This window comes from Centruroides sculpturatus, unplaced genomic scaffold, assembly GCF_000671375.1.
Source record: "Centruroides sculpturatus isolate CEXI.00-Female unplaced genomic scaffold, Cexi_2.0 scaffold257, whole genome shotgun sequence".
NCBI lineage: Eukaryota > Metazoa > Arthropoda > Arachnida > Scorpiones > Buthidae > Centruroides > Centruroides sculpturatus.
In genome coordinates this window covers 559,141-576,697 of record NW_019384389.1, presented here as the reverse complement: position 1 = coordinate 576,697, position 17,557 = coordinate 559,141, and the positions used below count along the sequence as shown (strand labels likewise).

At 35.3% G+C, this 17,557-nt stretch overlaps 2 protein-coding genes across 8 annotated transcripts in view; one reads left to right on the top strand and one right to left on the bottom strand.

Moving 5' to 3' along the window:
* Positions 1-17,557, top strand: part of LOC111618191 (ecdysone-induced protein 74EF-like) — a 103,161-nt gene that overhangs the window by 74,050 nt on the left and 11,554 nt on the right. The window lies entirely within an intron of this gene.
* On the bottom strand, positions 6,002-7,169 carry LOC111618193. 2 transcript variants are annotated; one of them, XM_023359671.1, is made up of 4 exons: positions 6,995-7,169; positions 6,733-6,888; positions 6,290-6,656; positions 6,002-6,214 (listed from the first exon to the last, which is right to left on the bottom strand). In XM_023359671.1, the coding sequence occupies exons 1-3, from the start codon at positions 7,128-7,130 to the stop codon at positions 6,331-6,333; spliced, it is 618 nt and encodes a 205-aa protein (XP_023215439.1). In that variant the 5' UTR covers positions 7,131-7,169; the 3' UTR covers positions 6,002-6,214; positions 6,290-6,330. The 2 variants fall into 2 exon arrangements, with proteins under 2 accessions (XP_023215439.1, XP_023215438.1); XM_023359670.1 differs by having other exon boundaries at positions 6,002-6,656.

Sequence of the window (17,557 nt, the reverse complement as noted above, 5' to 3'; positions counted from 1 at the left end):
AAAAATTGAAGATGAGTAATCGATAATTCTTACATAATAAAATATGTTATTTATTTATTTATTTATGGTTAGAAAATGTTAAAGAATTTAAGTAAAAACTCTAATTGTTACAGTCATGTAATTGTTCGTTGTTGTGTGTTTATGTATGTTTAATTAACTGTAATGCTAACATCCTAAAATAATGTATTTGATGTTATAAATTTTATATTAAAATATTTTTATATTATATTTTATTATATTATTTATTAATGTATAATATAATAAAATATTATNTTAAATTACTTTCTTATTTTTTATGTTAATAAAATCTTATTAATTATAAAATTAATTAATAAACTCGTAATTAGTAATATTTCAGCTTATAAAAATTCAATTCTTAAATTAATTTACACACAAAAATGACTTGGAAAGTAATTTTTTAAGCTTGGAGGGTGTTTTTATGTATTAATTCTTAACTTTCTTTTATTGTTTGATTAATTTTATTAGTGAAAATCGCTTCTTTTAAACTCTAATTAAGCAATAAAGCGAATTACAAAGAGCAAAAGCCATTGTTTAGACATAAATATAAACAATTATCGGCACATTATATAACTATGCCGTCTGCCAATTATGGAGTCTTTATCAAACTGTGTGTTGCCCTCTGGTGATAGGAGCGCGTAACAAAGAGGAAAGTTTTACAAAATCAAGAGTACATTGTACAAACAAGGTCACTCTGATATGCTACTTTATAAAGGAAAGTGTTACGTTTATCATTTTATTTTTATTTAATACAAGCCCGAAATAAACAATTAAAACACTCAACTGACTGCTTAACCGCTTCTTTATCCATTCTTCACTCGTGCTTCAGCTCTTCTTCACTCCTGCTTAAGCACTTCTTTGCCCCTTCTTCAGTCCTGCTTCACCGCTTCTTCTTCTCCCTTTGCCCTTCTCCCTCCTGATTAATCAGGAGTGAGAAGAGTGAAGAACTGATGAAGCAAGAGTGAGAGGGGTAAACAAGGAACGAAGAGGGGCTAAAGCAGAAGTGAAGCGGGCTGAAGATGGGACGAAGAAGTGGTTAACTCCCTCTTCACCCCCTCTATATCGCTTCTTCACTCCTGCTTCTCCCTTCTTCACTTCTGTATTAGCCCCTTCACTCCTTCATCCCCTCTCACTCCTGCTTCACCGTTTCTTCACTCGTGCTTCACTCCGTTTTCACCTTTTCACCCCGTTTCACGTGCTTAAATTTCGAGTTTTAATTAACGATGTTTAGTATTAATTTTTAATTACTGATTTTATTTTTAAATATAAAAAAATATATATATAATCTGTAGTAGTTTACATAAGCTGGATGGTTGCGTTATCGGTAATGTTACTTAAATAATAATTGCTTTATTTATGCAAGTAATATTTACGTTTTAATAATAAATTTCTGACAGTTTCCACTGTTAATTCGCCAGTTTTACATCCTTATTTTTGTATTATTTTACATAATAAAATAGACTTTTTTTTTTTTTTTTAAATGCAAGAACAAATGAAAATACTAAAGAAATCTTTTTGTTTGTTTCCTTTTTCTTAAACAAAACAGAATTTTCTTGTTTAATATCGTCGAATAATCGATATAATCGAAAAAATTACGACGCAAATTAAATAATTTAACCAGCTTAAAATTCTAATCTGATTAAAAATCTGTTGAATAATTTTATCCAGATAAGTGGGATAAGTAGAAAACTGTTAATTGTTTATATTATTTTAGGCTAATTTTTGTATGCAAGCTCCATATTTAATGTTAAAAAGAAAACATCACTTTTATAGATAATAATTTATAGTGTTTTTTTTTTTTTTNTTGGCATCGCAGCCCTATGAGACCACGAATCTCTTGGCATCGCAGCCCTATGAGACCACGAATCTCTTGGCATCGCAGCCCTATGAGACCACGAATCTCTTGGCATCGCAGCCCTATGAGACCACGAATCTCTTGGCATCGCAGCCCTATGAGACCACGAATCTCTTGGCATCGCAGCCCTATGAGACCACGAATCTCTTGGCATCGCAGCCCTATGAGACCACGAATCTCTTGGCATCGCAGCCCTATGAGACCACGAATCTCTTGGCATCGCAGCCCTATGAGACCACGAATCTCTTGGCATCGCAGCCCTATGAGACCACGAATCTCTTGGCATCGCAGCCCTATGAGACCACGAATCTCTTGGCATCGCAGCCCTATGAGACCACGAATCTCTTGGCATCGCAGCCCTATGAGACCACGAATCTCTTGGCATCGCAGCCCTATGAGACCACGAATCTCTTGGCATCGCAGCCCTATGAGACCACGAATCTCTTGGCATCGCAGCCCTATGAGACCACGAATCTCTTGGCATCGCAGCCCTATGAGACCACGAATCTCTTGGCATCGCAGCCCTATGAGACCACGAATCTCTTGGCATCGCAGCCCTATGAGACCACGAATCTCTTGGCATCGCAGCCCTATGAGACCACGAATCTCTTGGCATCGCAGCCCTATGAGACCACGAATCTCTTGGCATCGCAGCCCTATGAGACCACGAATCTCTTGGCATCGCAGCCCTATGAGACCACGAATCTCTTGGCATCGCAGCCCTATGAGACCACGAATCTCTTGGCATCGCAGCCCTATGAGACCACGAATCTCTTGGCATCGCAGCCCTATGAGACCACGAATCTCTTGGCATCGCAGCCCTATGAGACCACGAATCTCTTGGCATCGCAGCCCTATGAGACCACGAATCTCTTGGCATCGCAGCCCTATGAGACCACGAATCTCTTGGCATCGCAGCCCTATGAGACCACGAATCTCTTGGCATCGCAGCCCTATGAGACCACGAATCTCTTGGCATCGCAGCCCTATGAGACCACGAATCTCTTGGCATCGCAGCCCTATGAGACCACGAATCTCTTGGCATCGCAGCCCTATGAGACCACGAATCTCTTGGCATCGCAGCCCTATGAGACCACGAATCTCTTGGCATCGCAGCCCTATGAGACCACGAATCTCTTGGCATCGCAGCCCTATGAGACCACGAATCTCTTGGCATCGCAGCCCTATGAGACCACGAATCTCTTGGCATCGCAGCCCTATGAGACCACGAATCTCTTGGCATCGCAGCCCTATGAGACCACGAATCTCTTGGCATCGCAGCCCTATGAGACCACGAATCTCTTGGCATCGCAGCCCTATGAGACCACGAATCTCTTGGCATCATGCTCCCCTGAGATTACGGGCCTTCTAATGTAATGGCTCTCCTGACGTGTCCTCCCTGTCTCCTCTATGGACGATAATGGGCCTGATGTTTTACTATAAATTTGAAATACTATACCTCAGAATAGAAAAGTAATAAGCCCAGAAATGGAGCAGATAATTTATGGTTTGTGTCAGATAACCGTACACTTTGCCAAATTTAAGAGCTTTATGGACAGATCTAGACGACATTCAGAAAAACTCTAGAAGTGTAGGATACTGTTAACTACTTAAAATATAACCCACTTACTTTGTAAACTAGAGCGATCGTAATATTTATTTAAAGTATCAATGTGGAGACATTCTTGACAGTTTTGGCTGAAAAATTAGTCTTTTTGATCCCCATACCTGATATAACGCTATACGGTTCGGTTTATTCTAAAATAATTGATAATGTTAACTCTGTTTTTTTTACATAAAATTTACATATATATATATTTTATTATTCATAAATTACAATTATAATTTCCTCCTGTGATGCTGTAAATTATAGTTGTACAAGGTAAGATAATAAACAAGGAAGATGAGATCTATAAAAGGTGAAAACTTTAACAAACGTTCCTGTAAATAGCATAAAAAAAAATTGATAAATTTTAAGAAATTCCCAAAAGGTGAAGTGGAAAATCAGTTGTTTCGTGGGAGGTGGTGCGTTACGTCACAAGGCAATGAGAAACTTTGCCTTGTGACTTAACGCACGCTTAGGAAGTTAATTTTGTTTAATTGTAAATTAGAAAGTTTTTTTTCTGATTAATAATAATAATTATTATTTTTAGAAAAAGAGAAGCAAATTTATTTAAAATTCAGGATTTTTCCCTCTGAATTTTTATTTAAAAATTGTAAAAATCTATTTAAATTTTATTAAAAAAAAAGGCTGAAAAATTAGTCTTTTTGATCCCCATACCTGAGGTTGGGTTAAGAGAGGGTCCTAGTAACTAAAATGTATACTTATTGACCCGAGTACAATAAAGAATCTTCAAAACATAAAAAGAATTGCTCGCGTTTGAAGTTAAAAGGGGTGGACTTCAGGAAGGAGGGCCAACACGGCATCTTTTCTACTGTGGTTTTCACTGGGGGGTGTCGTAGAATATTCGTGTCAAATTTGGTGCTGTTAAATTGAACTGTGTAGCACATATACACTGTAAAACCTGCCCAAAACGGAAACCTGCCAAACCGAAAAAATATTTGGTACCGTTTACACGAGTTTTTCTGTACATATATTGACTTAAACCTGTGTAAACCGGAGTAATACTGTACCGAATATTTTTTTGCGGTTTGGCAGGTTTCCGTTTTAAACAGGTCTTTCTTAAACACAGAAAATAGCTGCGTTTCTAAGAATTTTTCCTTTTAGGCAGGTTTGCATTTTATTAAGCTACCGTTTTGGACAGGTTTTAATTTATATATAANAGCTTGAAATCACTCTTTTTAAGTAAATCAATTGTTTATATATATATATAAGGCCTATATATACTAGTGTAATTTATAGCCTTATATAAATAGATAGAAAAGCTGTATTAAAATTCTAATGTTATTAGTGAGTGAATTTATAAATGCTCCTTTGGTTTATATAACAATTTTCTTGATTATTTTATGGCTTTAAAGTTGAAAGGTCATGATAATTTACTAAAAATAATCGAAAATAATTTATGTCCATGATGTAAATTAGCTTGAGCATGAAGATGGCAAATTGAACACACAATAAGCACGTGGATCCTTAGCTTAAATATGCGAGTATTTAAGCTAAGGATCCTTAATGATCTACGTATTTATATTTTTTAAATAATAGGAAGTATACGTGTAATTCGTGTTACCTTCTGCTTGAGAATGTAGCTAATTCACTATATTTTTTAATGATAAATTTGTGAATATTGCTTTATATTACTTATATAAAATAATAAATGCAAATCATGTGGATCGTTGTTTTAGTCTTATAAGCAAGCTTTAGAGTAGGGATGATTCATTTGCTCGTGTTGAAGAGTAGGAACAATCCACAAGCTCAAGATCCACGTATTTAAATTGAGTGGTATTCAAAACAGAAGCGTAATTTTATTAATTCCTTTACTAAAAAAGTAAAAATTGTACTGTGTTCTGTACATTTACAGACTAATTAATATATAATAATAATAGTTTAACTCAGAATATAATAATTAAATGTTTTAATATATTCAAATTTTCAAATTCGTCCAATCACACACATTGCTTTGACGTCACACCGAGGAACATACACACACCTATTTTGAGGTCAATTCGTTTTGTTGAGAAAGTATACAACTCTGACGTCACTTGACATAATTTTCATGTTTGTTATTAATAAACATGGGATGCGTGACGTCAGGTTGACGTAATTGCGGGCATTACCACAACGAATCGTTCCCCTTTTTTTTTTTAAACTTCTCACCGCGGGTGTCGATCTTCATTCTAATTTATTATTATTATTATTTTTTTTTTTTTTTATATATGAAATTGCATTCTTATTTAACTGCGTTTTTTAATGACAAACAGAAATTTTTTTTTCTTCGTGTGGATTGAGTAAAATGGTCGAACGTAATCGTGAAAGGTTCGTTGTATCATCCGCTATTCGGAAATAATCGTTAAGATGCGATTTTCCGTCACCTCTTAAACAACGTGTCATGCTAAATAATTAAATTATTATTCATTATTATTTTATTTTTTTTTGTGTGTGTGTTTGCAAAAATTTCTCACACTCAAACCTCGATTTAGTGCCGAAATTGGCGCTAAATNAATATGCATGCTAGTGTGGTGTGTGTGTGTGTCTGTGTATATAGATATAGATATAATTTTTTTTTTCTTTTTGCATCAATAGCTAAGAGGATTTTGTGCAAAAAAAGAAATAAGATACACTATATGAAATCTGCACCTTCACTTGTTGCATGACAAAAATTCCTAAATATTGTGAACGATATGAATCATTGTTCTATAGCAATGGTATGTAAATTCAAATACCTGCAATAAAATAAAGATGAATAAGATAGAAAAATAGGAGTTTGTTTCGTTTTCCTTTACATGAATTTTATGTACCTTGATAAAAAGTGAAGAGGGTACAGAGGCTACAATTAAGGCTAAATGCAAGGCTTTTTACTTGGGGGTTCATCAGTGGCCTCCAAACTACTATTGGATACCTCACTATCTTCGCCAATATTCAAGTGTGCATTGTAGATGTTTTTATCAACGGGTTCATTTGAAGAATCATCTTGATCCAATTGTTTCAATGCATCACGTACAGATTTGTCTTTATCTGAATGATTGCTGCTTGACTTTCCGTTTGGAGTTGCATCTTCATCATATTTAGGTAAATCATCGAGAATAGATGGTTTCAGCTCTCTTGCCAAGAAATGTGTCCACAGTGCCAATTCTACTTTATGAGGAGTCCACTTGGTTTCTTTATCTGGAAATTAAATAAAATTAGATTTCAAATAAATCTATTTATTTCTGTTTAAGAGAACAATCTTGAATATTTATACCATGCTCATTTAAACGATCACTACATGCTTTTATTTGTGCAGTATAGTTCACATATTCTGCTAAAGTATAATCTGTAGTTTCAATTCCTGGAGTAGACAACATACTTTCATCAGCCATGAATGGAGCATGTTCCGGATAACCAGCTGCTAGAATTGCTAATGTATGGAGGAAAAAAAAAAATTCAATATAAAAATTTATTTTTTCAGAACTGAAAGTGTAAATTTCAATTATTTATTAAATAATTTGTAATGAAAAACTTACCCGATGCAGATGCAGGACCAATACCTTTTAAACAAGTAAGTGCATTTATAGCTTTAGTGATATTTGGAACTTTTCTGAAAGCTTTCTTGCTTGCCTTCAATACTGCAGTTTCTGTATTTATGCGCACCAAGTCCATGAGACAAGGACGGAATTTTCCTCTCTAATAGTTAATTTTATTATTATATTAAACTGTACTTAAACCCCATAAAATAATACACAAAAATATTATATACATATATATATATATATATATAGGATGTCATGTAACTGGTGTATAAATGGGCAGGTGACAATTCTAAATGAAATACTGAATTGAAAATATAGAATAAAATTTTTCACGAGGCTTTGTTTCCAAGAAAAATAGCTTTGAAAGTTTATCAAGTATGAATGATCAAGATTCAACTTAATGGATGTTTCTGTATGCTATTTTTATTATTGAGTGTTTTGAAAGCAATTCTGTTACTTGATATATTTGCATACATTGTTGATGTTATGTTTTTTTATATCATTCTTATTCTTCTCTTATGCTTTTGCAATCAAATTCTTAGTTTCTATCATAGTGCCAATATGACTACATACAGCAATTAAAATGTGCTGAGTGCATGTGACAGCAGTGCTTCTGCTGCTGCTAATTATTACAAAATACAGATATCCTAATCTTCAATATCTCACTAGGAGAGTTATTCAGAGAGCAGAGTGAACTCTCATAAAACACAGTTCTTTTGAACCAATTTGTTAACATGGGAGTCACATCTGATGAATTGAATCTTTATCATGTACTTGATAAACTTTCAAAGACATTTTTCTTAGAAACAAATCCTCACAAGAAAAAATTTTACTCTGTTTTCAATTCAGTATGTCAAGTAGAATCACCACCTTCCCATTTGTATCACCAGTTACAAAACATGGTTTAACTCTGAATAGATGAATGATTTTATATATATTGATATATATAAAATTGTTCATCTATACAGTAAGGAGGAATTTTGTTTCAAGTTCTACTCCAGGAAATTATTTTCTTCCAACAATTCTAAATTAAATTTATTATAATTATTAAAATTATCATGTGATGATGGCATAACTACCTATCTCTTGTCAAATTATTTCAAATCAAATTCTTGAAATTAGCTCAACAGTACATGATTTGTTTGGTTTGGCTTTAATTAATAATCAACTTTTTGATTTGTATGTTTATATATATTATTTTATCTGGGATTCAATTAACTTTTAAAATCATCCTAAGTGACAAAAAAGACTTATCATCATTCCATAATATTAAATGTTTATCAAGAATTTATTTTCAAATATTTTCAAAACAGTGTCTATGGTGAGCTAGGATTTCAAAGTCCCAATCAATCTTACATTGTATAACATTTTAATTCTATTAGAATTTTGAATATCAACAGCATATAAAAAAATCAAATAGATACCAAACTGAGTAACAAGAAAACTACACAAGAATGTTCATTATATTTTTTTTTATTATCGTGTGTAATTCATTTTGTTTTTTTTGACGCGTCGCGCCTGGGGCCCCTCGCTTTCGGGGACCCCTGGCCAGTGCCCCACTCGCCCGTGGCCCTGCGTTTATCACACTTAAAATCTTAAACAATTTGATTTATCTCTGGTGGTTTTATTTTTTATTTATTTAATTAAATTTCTATTGTCTTCAACTCGATACTGTATCACCTGTTATACATAAAAGAGCGAAAGTATGGCGATAGGTCAAAAAATGGCCCCCAAGATTTTTACATTTTTGAACTCGGGGGACCTTGAAAAATCGAGAAATATAAAAGTTTGGGAGGTTTTTTCTGCGTGTTTGGATGTTTGTGGCTGTCTGTCTGTGTGTGTGGGGGGAGGACACGATCTTGTTCACCCACTTTGAAGCTTAATTACTCCTGTGATTTTTGTCGAAAATTTCTGAAATTTTGCAGGGAGATTTGTGTATTAGTGGAATTGATGCTGTTAAATTTTGGAGGTCAAAGGTCGCGGAGGAGGGGGAGATAGATAGAGGTCACGTGTCGTATCTGGAATGGGGTCGGACTTAATAAAGATTTTACTCGTATTAGCCTTTATTTATTATTATTATTTTAAAATAAAACTCGTCTCTACCCTCAAAATTAAGCTCTTTGCTATTTTATAACAATTTATAATATAAAATGTTTTAAAATAAATCTCGTAACAGATGTCGCCACTATCAAGTTTAACTTTTTAACCGGAAAAGTTACTCAACTCATTGCTGATTAGATTTTAAATATTTATTTGTAGACTATACAAGGTTTTAAAATTTGATTCCTATGCTGCTGATTTCCTTATGAAATGCTAAAAAAAAAAAAAAAAAATGATAATTGTAAATGGAAGAACGTGGCTTCTTAAATAAAAGATGCGCATTGAAAGCAAGATAGTACCGTTTAACAATTGATAAATAATTAGAGTTGCCCTTATGAATTACGGTTCACCTGACATATTTTGATCCTATTGTGGAGACTCGTAATTCAGGGCCCGTGAAGTTTTTCTCTTATTAAAGACTCTATGAAACCAAGATCTTCCTGATATCACGGGCGCTATAAGACCACGAATCTCTTGGCATCGTAGCCCTATGAGACAACGAATCTCTTGGCATCGTAGCTCTATGAGACAACGAATCTCTTGGCATCGTAGCCCTATGAGACAACGAATCTCTTGGCATCGTAGCCCTATGAGACCACGAACTCTTGGCATCGCAGCCCTATGAGACCACGAATCTCTTGGCATCGCAGCCCTATGAGACCACGAATCTCTTGGCATCGCAGCCCTATGAGACCACGAATCTCTTGGCATCATGCTCCCCTGAGATTACGGGCCTTCTAATGTAATGGCTCTCCTGATGTGTCCTCCCTGTCTCCTCTATGGACGATAATGGGCCTGATGTTTTACTATAAATTTGAAATACTATACCTCAGAATAGAAAAGTAATAAGCCCAGAAATGGAGCAGATAATTTATGGTTTGTGTCAGATAACCGTACACTTTGCCAAATTTAAGAGCTTTATGGACAGATCTAGACGACATTCAGAAAAACTCTAGAAGTGTAGGATACTGTTAACTACTTAAAATATAACCCACTTACTTTGTAAACTAGAGCGATCGTAATATTTATTTAAAGTATCAATGTGGAGACATTCTTGACAGTTTTGGCTGAAAAATTAGTCTGTTTTATGCATTGTTGTTACCTTCTTCATTCTATTCCCTTTCATTCAATATTACTTAATTTAGAAATCTCCGTTTAAACGCTAATTATTTAGCAAAATAATTGAGATTTATTCATAAACTTCAACGCTAATTGCTAGAGAAAACACGATAAGCGCTCTATTATTGCGTCAGTTGTGACGTCAGACGAGTCTCACCGCGAGTCAAATTGCGATTAGGGTCAGTTGTGACGCCATCGTTGGCGTAACTTTCGATTACTTTCATATTTCGCGTTTAAAGCGAATCAACTTTTCACAATTTCTCATTGAGGAGAATGGATTCCGAAACACGGAAACGACTGTTCCATTTCCGTATTGTCTGGCATCTCCCCATTTTCTAAGATACACGTTTAATGGCTAACAAAGATGAGGGGAGGACGGGAAAGGCATTTGGCTCGCTCTTTGCATTCACGGGTCGCCCTCAAGTTTAGGTTATTCTTTGGCCATTTTTGAAATTTTTAATGAGTGAGGATTCTCGAAACAGCGCTCTTCTCTTCTGGCACTGAATAATTTGTTTTATTTCCTGAATTTTCACATCCTTTAGTCACCCAGACACGTCGCTGTCATCATTAAACAACTTTTTAAGTACTTAGACGGGCTACTGGGAGTGACCGACACGTCGGTCGAACAGGAAGAAAGTTTGATGGTTCTTCAAATAAAATTTTACATAATTTTCGAAACTAATTGCGTAAACTCGTTACGGCAAATAAAAATGCTCGTGATAAACGAAAAAGGTGGAAAAGTATTATTGGAATTTGTGTAGATATTCCTTCCTGCAAAGTAATGGATATCTATAGGTCTTGGAGGATCGGAGGATCGAGGGTGCTTCAGGAATTAGAGTTGTTTCTTAACATGTTTGAAAATTTCTAAAATATTCTTGATAAATACGTAAAAATCCAAGGTTATGTCAAAGAAATCCTTTAAAAAAATAACTTTAAATGGTACATTTTAACGAATTTTTAACTGGAAAATGAAGAAAAGCTTGGTGCTGTGGTTTTTTTGATAAGTTATCAATCAAATTCGAAAATTTAAATCATTTATATTAATAAACATGCGACTGTATGCTTCTACCAATTGCTAATTGATGTGTCCTAGTTTACAAAATTCGTTATTAAGTAACAGAAGCTTGTGAATGGCGCTTTGCAAAGCCTGGCCAGTTTGTTTAGCGACCGGCCGAATAGGAATAGCTTTTATATCGCTCGCCAATCAGAAAAGTAGTTTTTATTTTCTCCCCTCTCCCCCCTTCGCCGAGTCGTCTTTTAGTCGATTCCATATACATTTCGCCACATACCAACAACGTAATTAAGATTCAAAATGGAGATACACGGCGAAGATTTTCAATTGTTCGTAGGGGCATCGTCCCCTTTCTACGAAGGATCCACCAGTTTGTGTCGGTACTGTTGCCTAGGTGATGGTACTGTAGGTGACAGGACGTGATTCACGTGACCGAGGGACACTGTGTCCTTGTCAGGACCAGGTTAACGCCATCTATCGGACAGTGCAACTCTAGGTTCCGAGAATTAAGTAAGACCCGTTCCTGGTTGGATTTTTTGGCTTATTTCCAAGTCAGTTCTCTTTGTCTCGATATTTTCACGAAAATATATATATGTATATATAAATATATTTGAGGTCGTGACTCTCTGTGTCCGTGATTTCGAAAAAATAAAAGGAAATGTAGGATAAAAATAAAAAATATATAGTAATCAATAGAGAAATGTATTGTTTTAGAACCGCATCGATGATGATTGCAATGGAGATCTTCTGTTGTGAACTTTACAGAAAAAAAAGAAATTATTAAAGTAAATAATTTTAAATAAATTAAGAGACTATTGGCATCTAATTTGAATTTATTTAACAAAAAATTTTTTGTTTTTAGTACGAAATAAACAGCCTGTAGGCTGCCAACTATTGTATTTTTTCTTTTTTTTACAGCATATTTAACCCATAATTACGCTTTGTTTTGATAAATTGCCTTAAAACTGTTTATTATATCTCTTCTTAATATTAAATTCAGCTCATTCTGCTGATGAAGAAGAACGTAAAGATGATTAAAACATGATGATGATGATGATGATGATCCAAAATGCAATTTTAAGAAACCGCTCTCTATTAATACTTCACGCGGAGTATTTTAGAGTATTTAGAACTGTTTTAAGCTTATTTAATAATTAAAAGGGTATTTTTTTAAAAGTATTTTTCTTGTTTTTATGGGTACAAATTTCTGAACTACCAATTGAAAATCTTGGCTGAAAAGAAAAGAAAAAAAAAATGTTTATTGAATTTTTACGAGTATTTATCTTAATTTTTTTTTTTTGGTTTTTTAAAGTTCAGATTATGTAAAAAAAATTCTTTAAATAATGAAAAGAAAGTCATTTTATGTTTTCCTGATGGTTAAATATGGTTGGCACGATTTGAGTTAAAGAGGAAAAGTAACCTATATATTTTCTGTAAGAATCAAAGGAGGAAGTTTTTGTTCGTTCTGTCTGGAACTTGGATTTAAATCAAATATTATTATTCATTACATAATCTAAAATACCGATTTTTAAGATTGGAGAAACCATTAAATTGGTCCGTTAATTAAAATAATTGATGGCCCGGTTCAATTAGCAATGGATTATTGTAGTTTGCCACGATGCGGTTTGTGTTTTCTGATTCTCTTCCTGTTGGCTGCTCTTTAGAACTGGATTAAAGAAATGGAATTTTCATGCGGTGATTCGTGACAAGAAATGCAATTGGCTCATCTCGGCTCTCGATGAATTTAAACGTTAAAGGATCAAACTTTGAAGCTGTGAAAGTGGATCCGAGATTGGGATAAGATAGAAGAAGATCAGATCACGAATACAAAGAGATCAGGCATATTAATTTTGTAATCGGGGATTTAAAAATGGCAGAGAGGTCCTAAATTTCGATTTTCTTACGAAGGAGATTGTAAATTAAAATTCATTTTTGTAAGCGGTGAAAAATTTGGTAAGAGGCCCCCCTCATTTGTTACTCTGACTGGCCCCATTCTCTTCTCTCGGGGACTTCTCCGGGGTCCTGTTTAAATTGGAATTTTTCTTGGTAGTTTATAAATTTCAAGATCCTTCAGCAGTCTCATATTTTGGAAGCTTGTTTAATTAATTTTTAATTGAAAAATAAATAAATAATATAATATAAAGATGTGCTCATTTTCCGCTAGACGAAACGGATTTGTAACGGTTTTCATTATTTCAACGAATGGGAAGAGACAACGAATCAACATAAATATATAAAATGTAGGTCTGTACACTGAGCGCATTATTATAACAGTGTTTTGAAAGATTGTTTTTACTTATCGAGTTTGTTATTTTAGACCACGATAAGAAACAAGGAAGCAGTTGCTAGGAGAGTCTAACCGATAATGCTTGTCAGTTTCTTTTTTTCTTCCTTTCCTATTTGTTGGTGTGGTGAAAGTGGGTCAAGACTAGTTGTGCAAGAGCCGGAGAAAAATGTCAAACAATTACATCGATTATTTTTCTCGGTGCTTTAATAATGATTTAACGCGTTGGCCTTTTGAATAATATATTAAATAACACCGTCAACGTGGATGGCCTCCGAAAACACTAGCGAATTTACCTCTTCCTCCGTGGACACGATGGTGATTTGTGAATAAATGGCGTTACTTAACCTATAGAAGTAATCGTTATAAAATGAATTTTTCGAATTATGTCAGATTTATGTAATGCTTATTGTCTACGAAATGGGCCATTTCACCTCGGGGGCTCGACCTTATCGATTTTTATATTGCCACTTGACGTTTGTTGATCAACAAGATGCGCTTCTTTTCAGTTGTAGAAGATGTAACATATCGTTTTGGTGACGTTGACGAACCGTACCCCGCCGCGTATTTCTGTATCCAAGTCGAGAGGTGGTCCAGATGGGTGCGACGGTGCTTACTTTTTATATAATTCTTTACCTCGTGCGTCATCGATATTCACATAATATTTTTCGGATTATGATTGTTATCTTACTTATTGTTTCATATCTTGTTTCCAATGGGTTAAAGGGAGCTTCACTGTTAAAATCCCTAAAGCCGCATACTAACGTTGTATATAAATATTTAGAGGAGGCTTTTGTGCCATACAAGTGGTCTTGTAAAATTATTAAAGCCACGTAACGTTAAGTAATTCTTATCTCTTGAATAGTAGTCGTGTTTGCCGTTCGATTTTCCTTGATCTTCCATGGAATTCAATGAAAAATGCATGATTATACTGGCGCGTAATTACGTTGTAACGAGGGAAAAATCGCTTAAAAAAAACACAAAAATAGCTTGTCAATACGTGAAAAAATCGCTAAGTGGCACCACGCGGTTCTCGTGAAAATTTTCGTTGACTTAATTGACTTCAGATAAAATCTGAAACGAGAATAGATTTTTCGTTAACTGCGAAGATCTTAATCGGTTCCATTGAAAGCAATTAGCCTGTTGCTATTATAATCATCTTTTGAAGATCGGATCTTCAGAAATTAATCAAAGAATCGAGCATCTCGTCGATCGTCTTAAGCCGCTGAAGATTTTCAAAATTAACGAATAAATCAGATTACAACTAACTAAATTAATTACCCGTAATGAATATAAGATACTCGTTAATTAATCATCGAATTATCACCCGATCGATTTCCATTTATCAAAATCGACGGAAAAATAAATAAATTTAAGGGGTTGTTCTTTTAATCGAGTGCCATTCAACTGGCGAGGGGCGCCCAAAAAAAATATCCTCCTCGCATTAAATTCCATTAATTAACGTACATAAAAATTTTTACATTTTCTTAAACCCACGTATAAAGATCCCCCCATATTAATGTAGACGTTTCTTTATTTGGTCTCCGGAGATTGTTTGTTACTTGTCAAACTGGTTTTTGAATTTATATAAATCAAATTTTTATAGATGAGTCATACAAGAGGAGAGAGAGAGAGAGAGAGTGAAAAGTGAAAGTTTTCACGTCATTCCAAAATTCCCCCTCCCCAGGCTCTCTCTCCCCTCTTCGCATTCTCTTTACTGTTGGCCAAGTTATGTATCCTTAACTAGATTCAGCGGTACCGATCCAAACATTTCTGCTCGAGAATCAATTTTGCAGTCCAACTGACGTCCGAAACGAAAACAGATATGGCCTATTTTTGAAGATCGTTTAGAAAACGAGGGCAGTGAACCCGGCATCTCCAATTAACTCGTGCGACTAAATCGCACGCGAATATTGTATTCTAGATAATTTTATTAACATTATTATTAAGTTAAACAAAGAAACGGTTCGAGTTTAATGGATAAAAAATTGAAAAAAAATGGTTTAAATTAATTTTTTTTTTAAACTGAATATCCCGTTGCAGAATGGATTCGAAGAGGAAGGTCTTCAGGTTTTTGCGCTTTAAATTCGGGATTTATTTTATAATTTTTTTTAAAAAGAAAAAGCAGAAAAAAGAAAGAAAAAAAAAAACAACAGAAAGTTAGTCAGTTATATTTAAAATTTTCCTGTCCTTGACTTTCCTCAAGATTCCCCACGAAAGCTCCCAACGACCCAGTTTTCAAACCATAGTGAAACAACTATTTTTATTTCTTTTTTTAAAATATTATTATTATTTATTATTCTTTCCCTTCCAGCAGGTCATACAGGTATACGCGTACAGGTGATAGAGTCGACTTCCGTCGTCGCTAGTTACATCACCGAGGGAGAAACACAGTAAATTTTAAAATCCTCCAACGCGTCCAATCAGTGTAACGTACACGAAACGGTCCCCGGCCTCCCATTGGTTGTTCTTTTCTTGTGTGTGTGTATTTATTTTCCGTTCGAAATTGTTAATAAACGGTTATACGTTTGTTTGGCATGTCGGCGATTCGGCGCAATTCGCTAATATTCAATTGACCTTGATACAACAGATGGTCTCCATAGGGTCAACATACCGCACGTGTACCGAGTTTTATAATGCTGCCGGCGCGCACAATCCGAGTAGTGGTATTAAAACACGGTCAATGTCACCCTCGCAACCGATACATTCGTGAGAAAAAACGTGACGTGGCAGCTTATTGTTTTAAATGCCTCCTAATTGCGGCATTACCGAGTCTGGAGGTGGGTGGGTTTGGAGACGGATTCGACATTCCTCCGTATCTTTAAAATTCCGCGGGCCACTCCTGACCACTTTCTTCACCTTCGACACTTCTGGAAGATGACACCGGAAACACTAGCAATCTCTTTCCTGTCTCGTGCAGTCGGGAAGAGGAGAAAAAAAAATTCCCACCCGCAAAGTCGCTGCTCTCCCGCAGCCTTCATCGATCTGCCATTTAAAGCGATAATTGTCACATCGTCCATAATCTTATCGGGGTGGGGGGAGGGAAATACCGTTTAAAATTAGGGATATATTTTTGTTACGAGTTTCGTAACGCGTAAAAGAATCTCCCATTATTTGCATGTAGATATAGGGAAATGTACTTTAGGACGGATGTGGAAACAGATTTATTTTGGTAGATTAGCTACGTACGTTGCGGCAAACGAACATGCCAACTCTTCCTTTTTTTTTATTTTTTGGACGTACGGAATGGATTTTTAGTAGAAGAGAAAGGCGCCTTAAGATTCTCACGTGGCACACAGAACCTGTTGCGAAACCGAGCCTTTGCATCCCGCACCGTTGGTTTCTATATTAATTCAGACGGCAGTTGTATCGAAGCTAGCGAACTTTCCGCTATTTTCTTCTTTTAGTTATATATATTTTCTACTTGTACATTCCACTCGCTATTGCGTCACCGTGTACGCTTTTACATTGCTTGGATTCGCCCAATCGCGAACGTCCGTCCAATGTCAAGGTAGTAGAACGGACGTTCGGTTTCAAGGGCAATCGTTACGGACATTGGTCTGAAATTGCTTCTCCTCTCGGCCGCCAGGAGGCGGAGGGTTGGTTAGCGCGTCACCACGTCGCTCACTGCGCGTGCTGTGTGTATGTGACACCATTCAGTGGCTGTAAACAGCATCGCTCAGACTAAACTCCATGGTCTGTGTCAAGGCTGAATTACGTTGATCGGTGACTTTCCTACTAAAATGTTCATCATGTTCGACTGGCAACGCGTCTAGGGATACCAAAAAACTAGTGTTTTTTCTAACAAGGACTCGCAGTTTTAAACAATTTCAAAATCGTTAAAAAATGCCAGAAGAGGTGTTGATAGATGTGGAGGAATGTCGAGGCGGATCGAAGAAGTACACTTTTAAGAAATCTCTCATGAAAAGATATCGTAAGTAGTCTGACGTTGCTCGTCGCCTGCATTTTTTTTTTATTACGTATTTAATTGTTTTTTTCCTAATTTCTTTTTTACTTGTGTTGAGTCGGGATGGTCTCATGA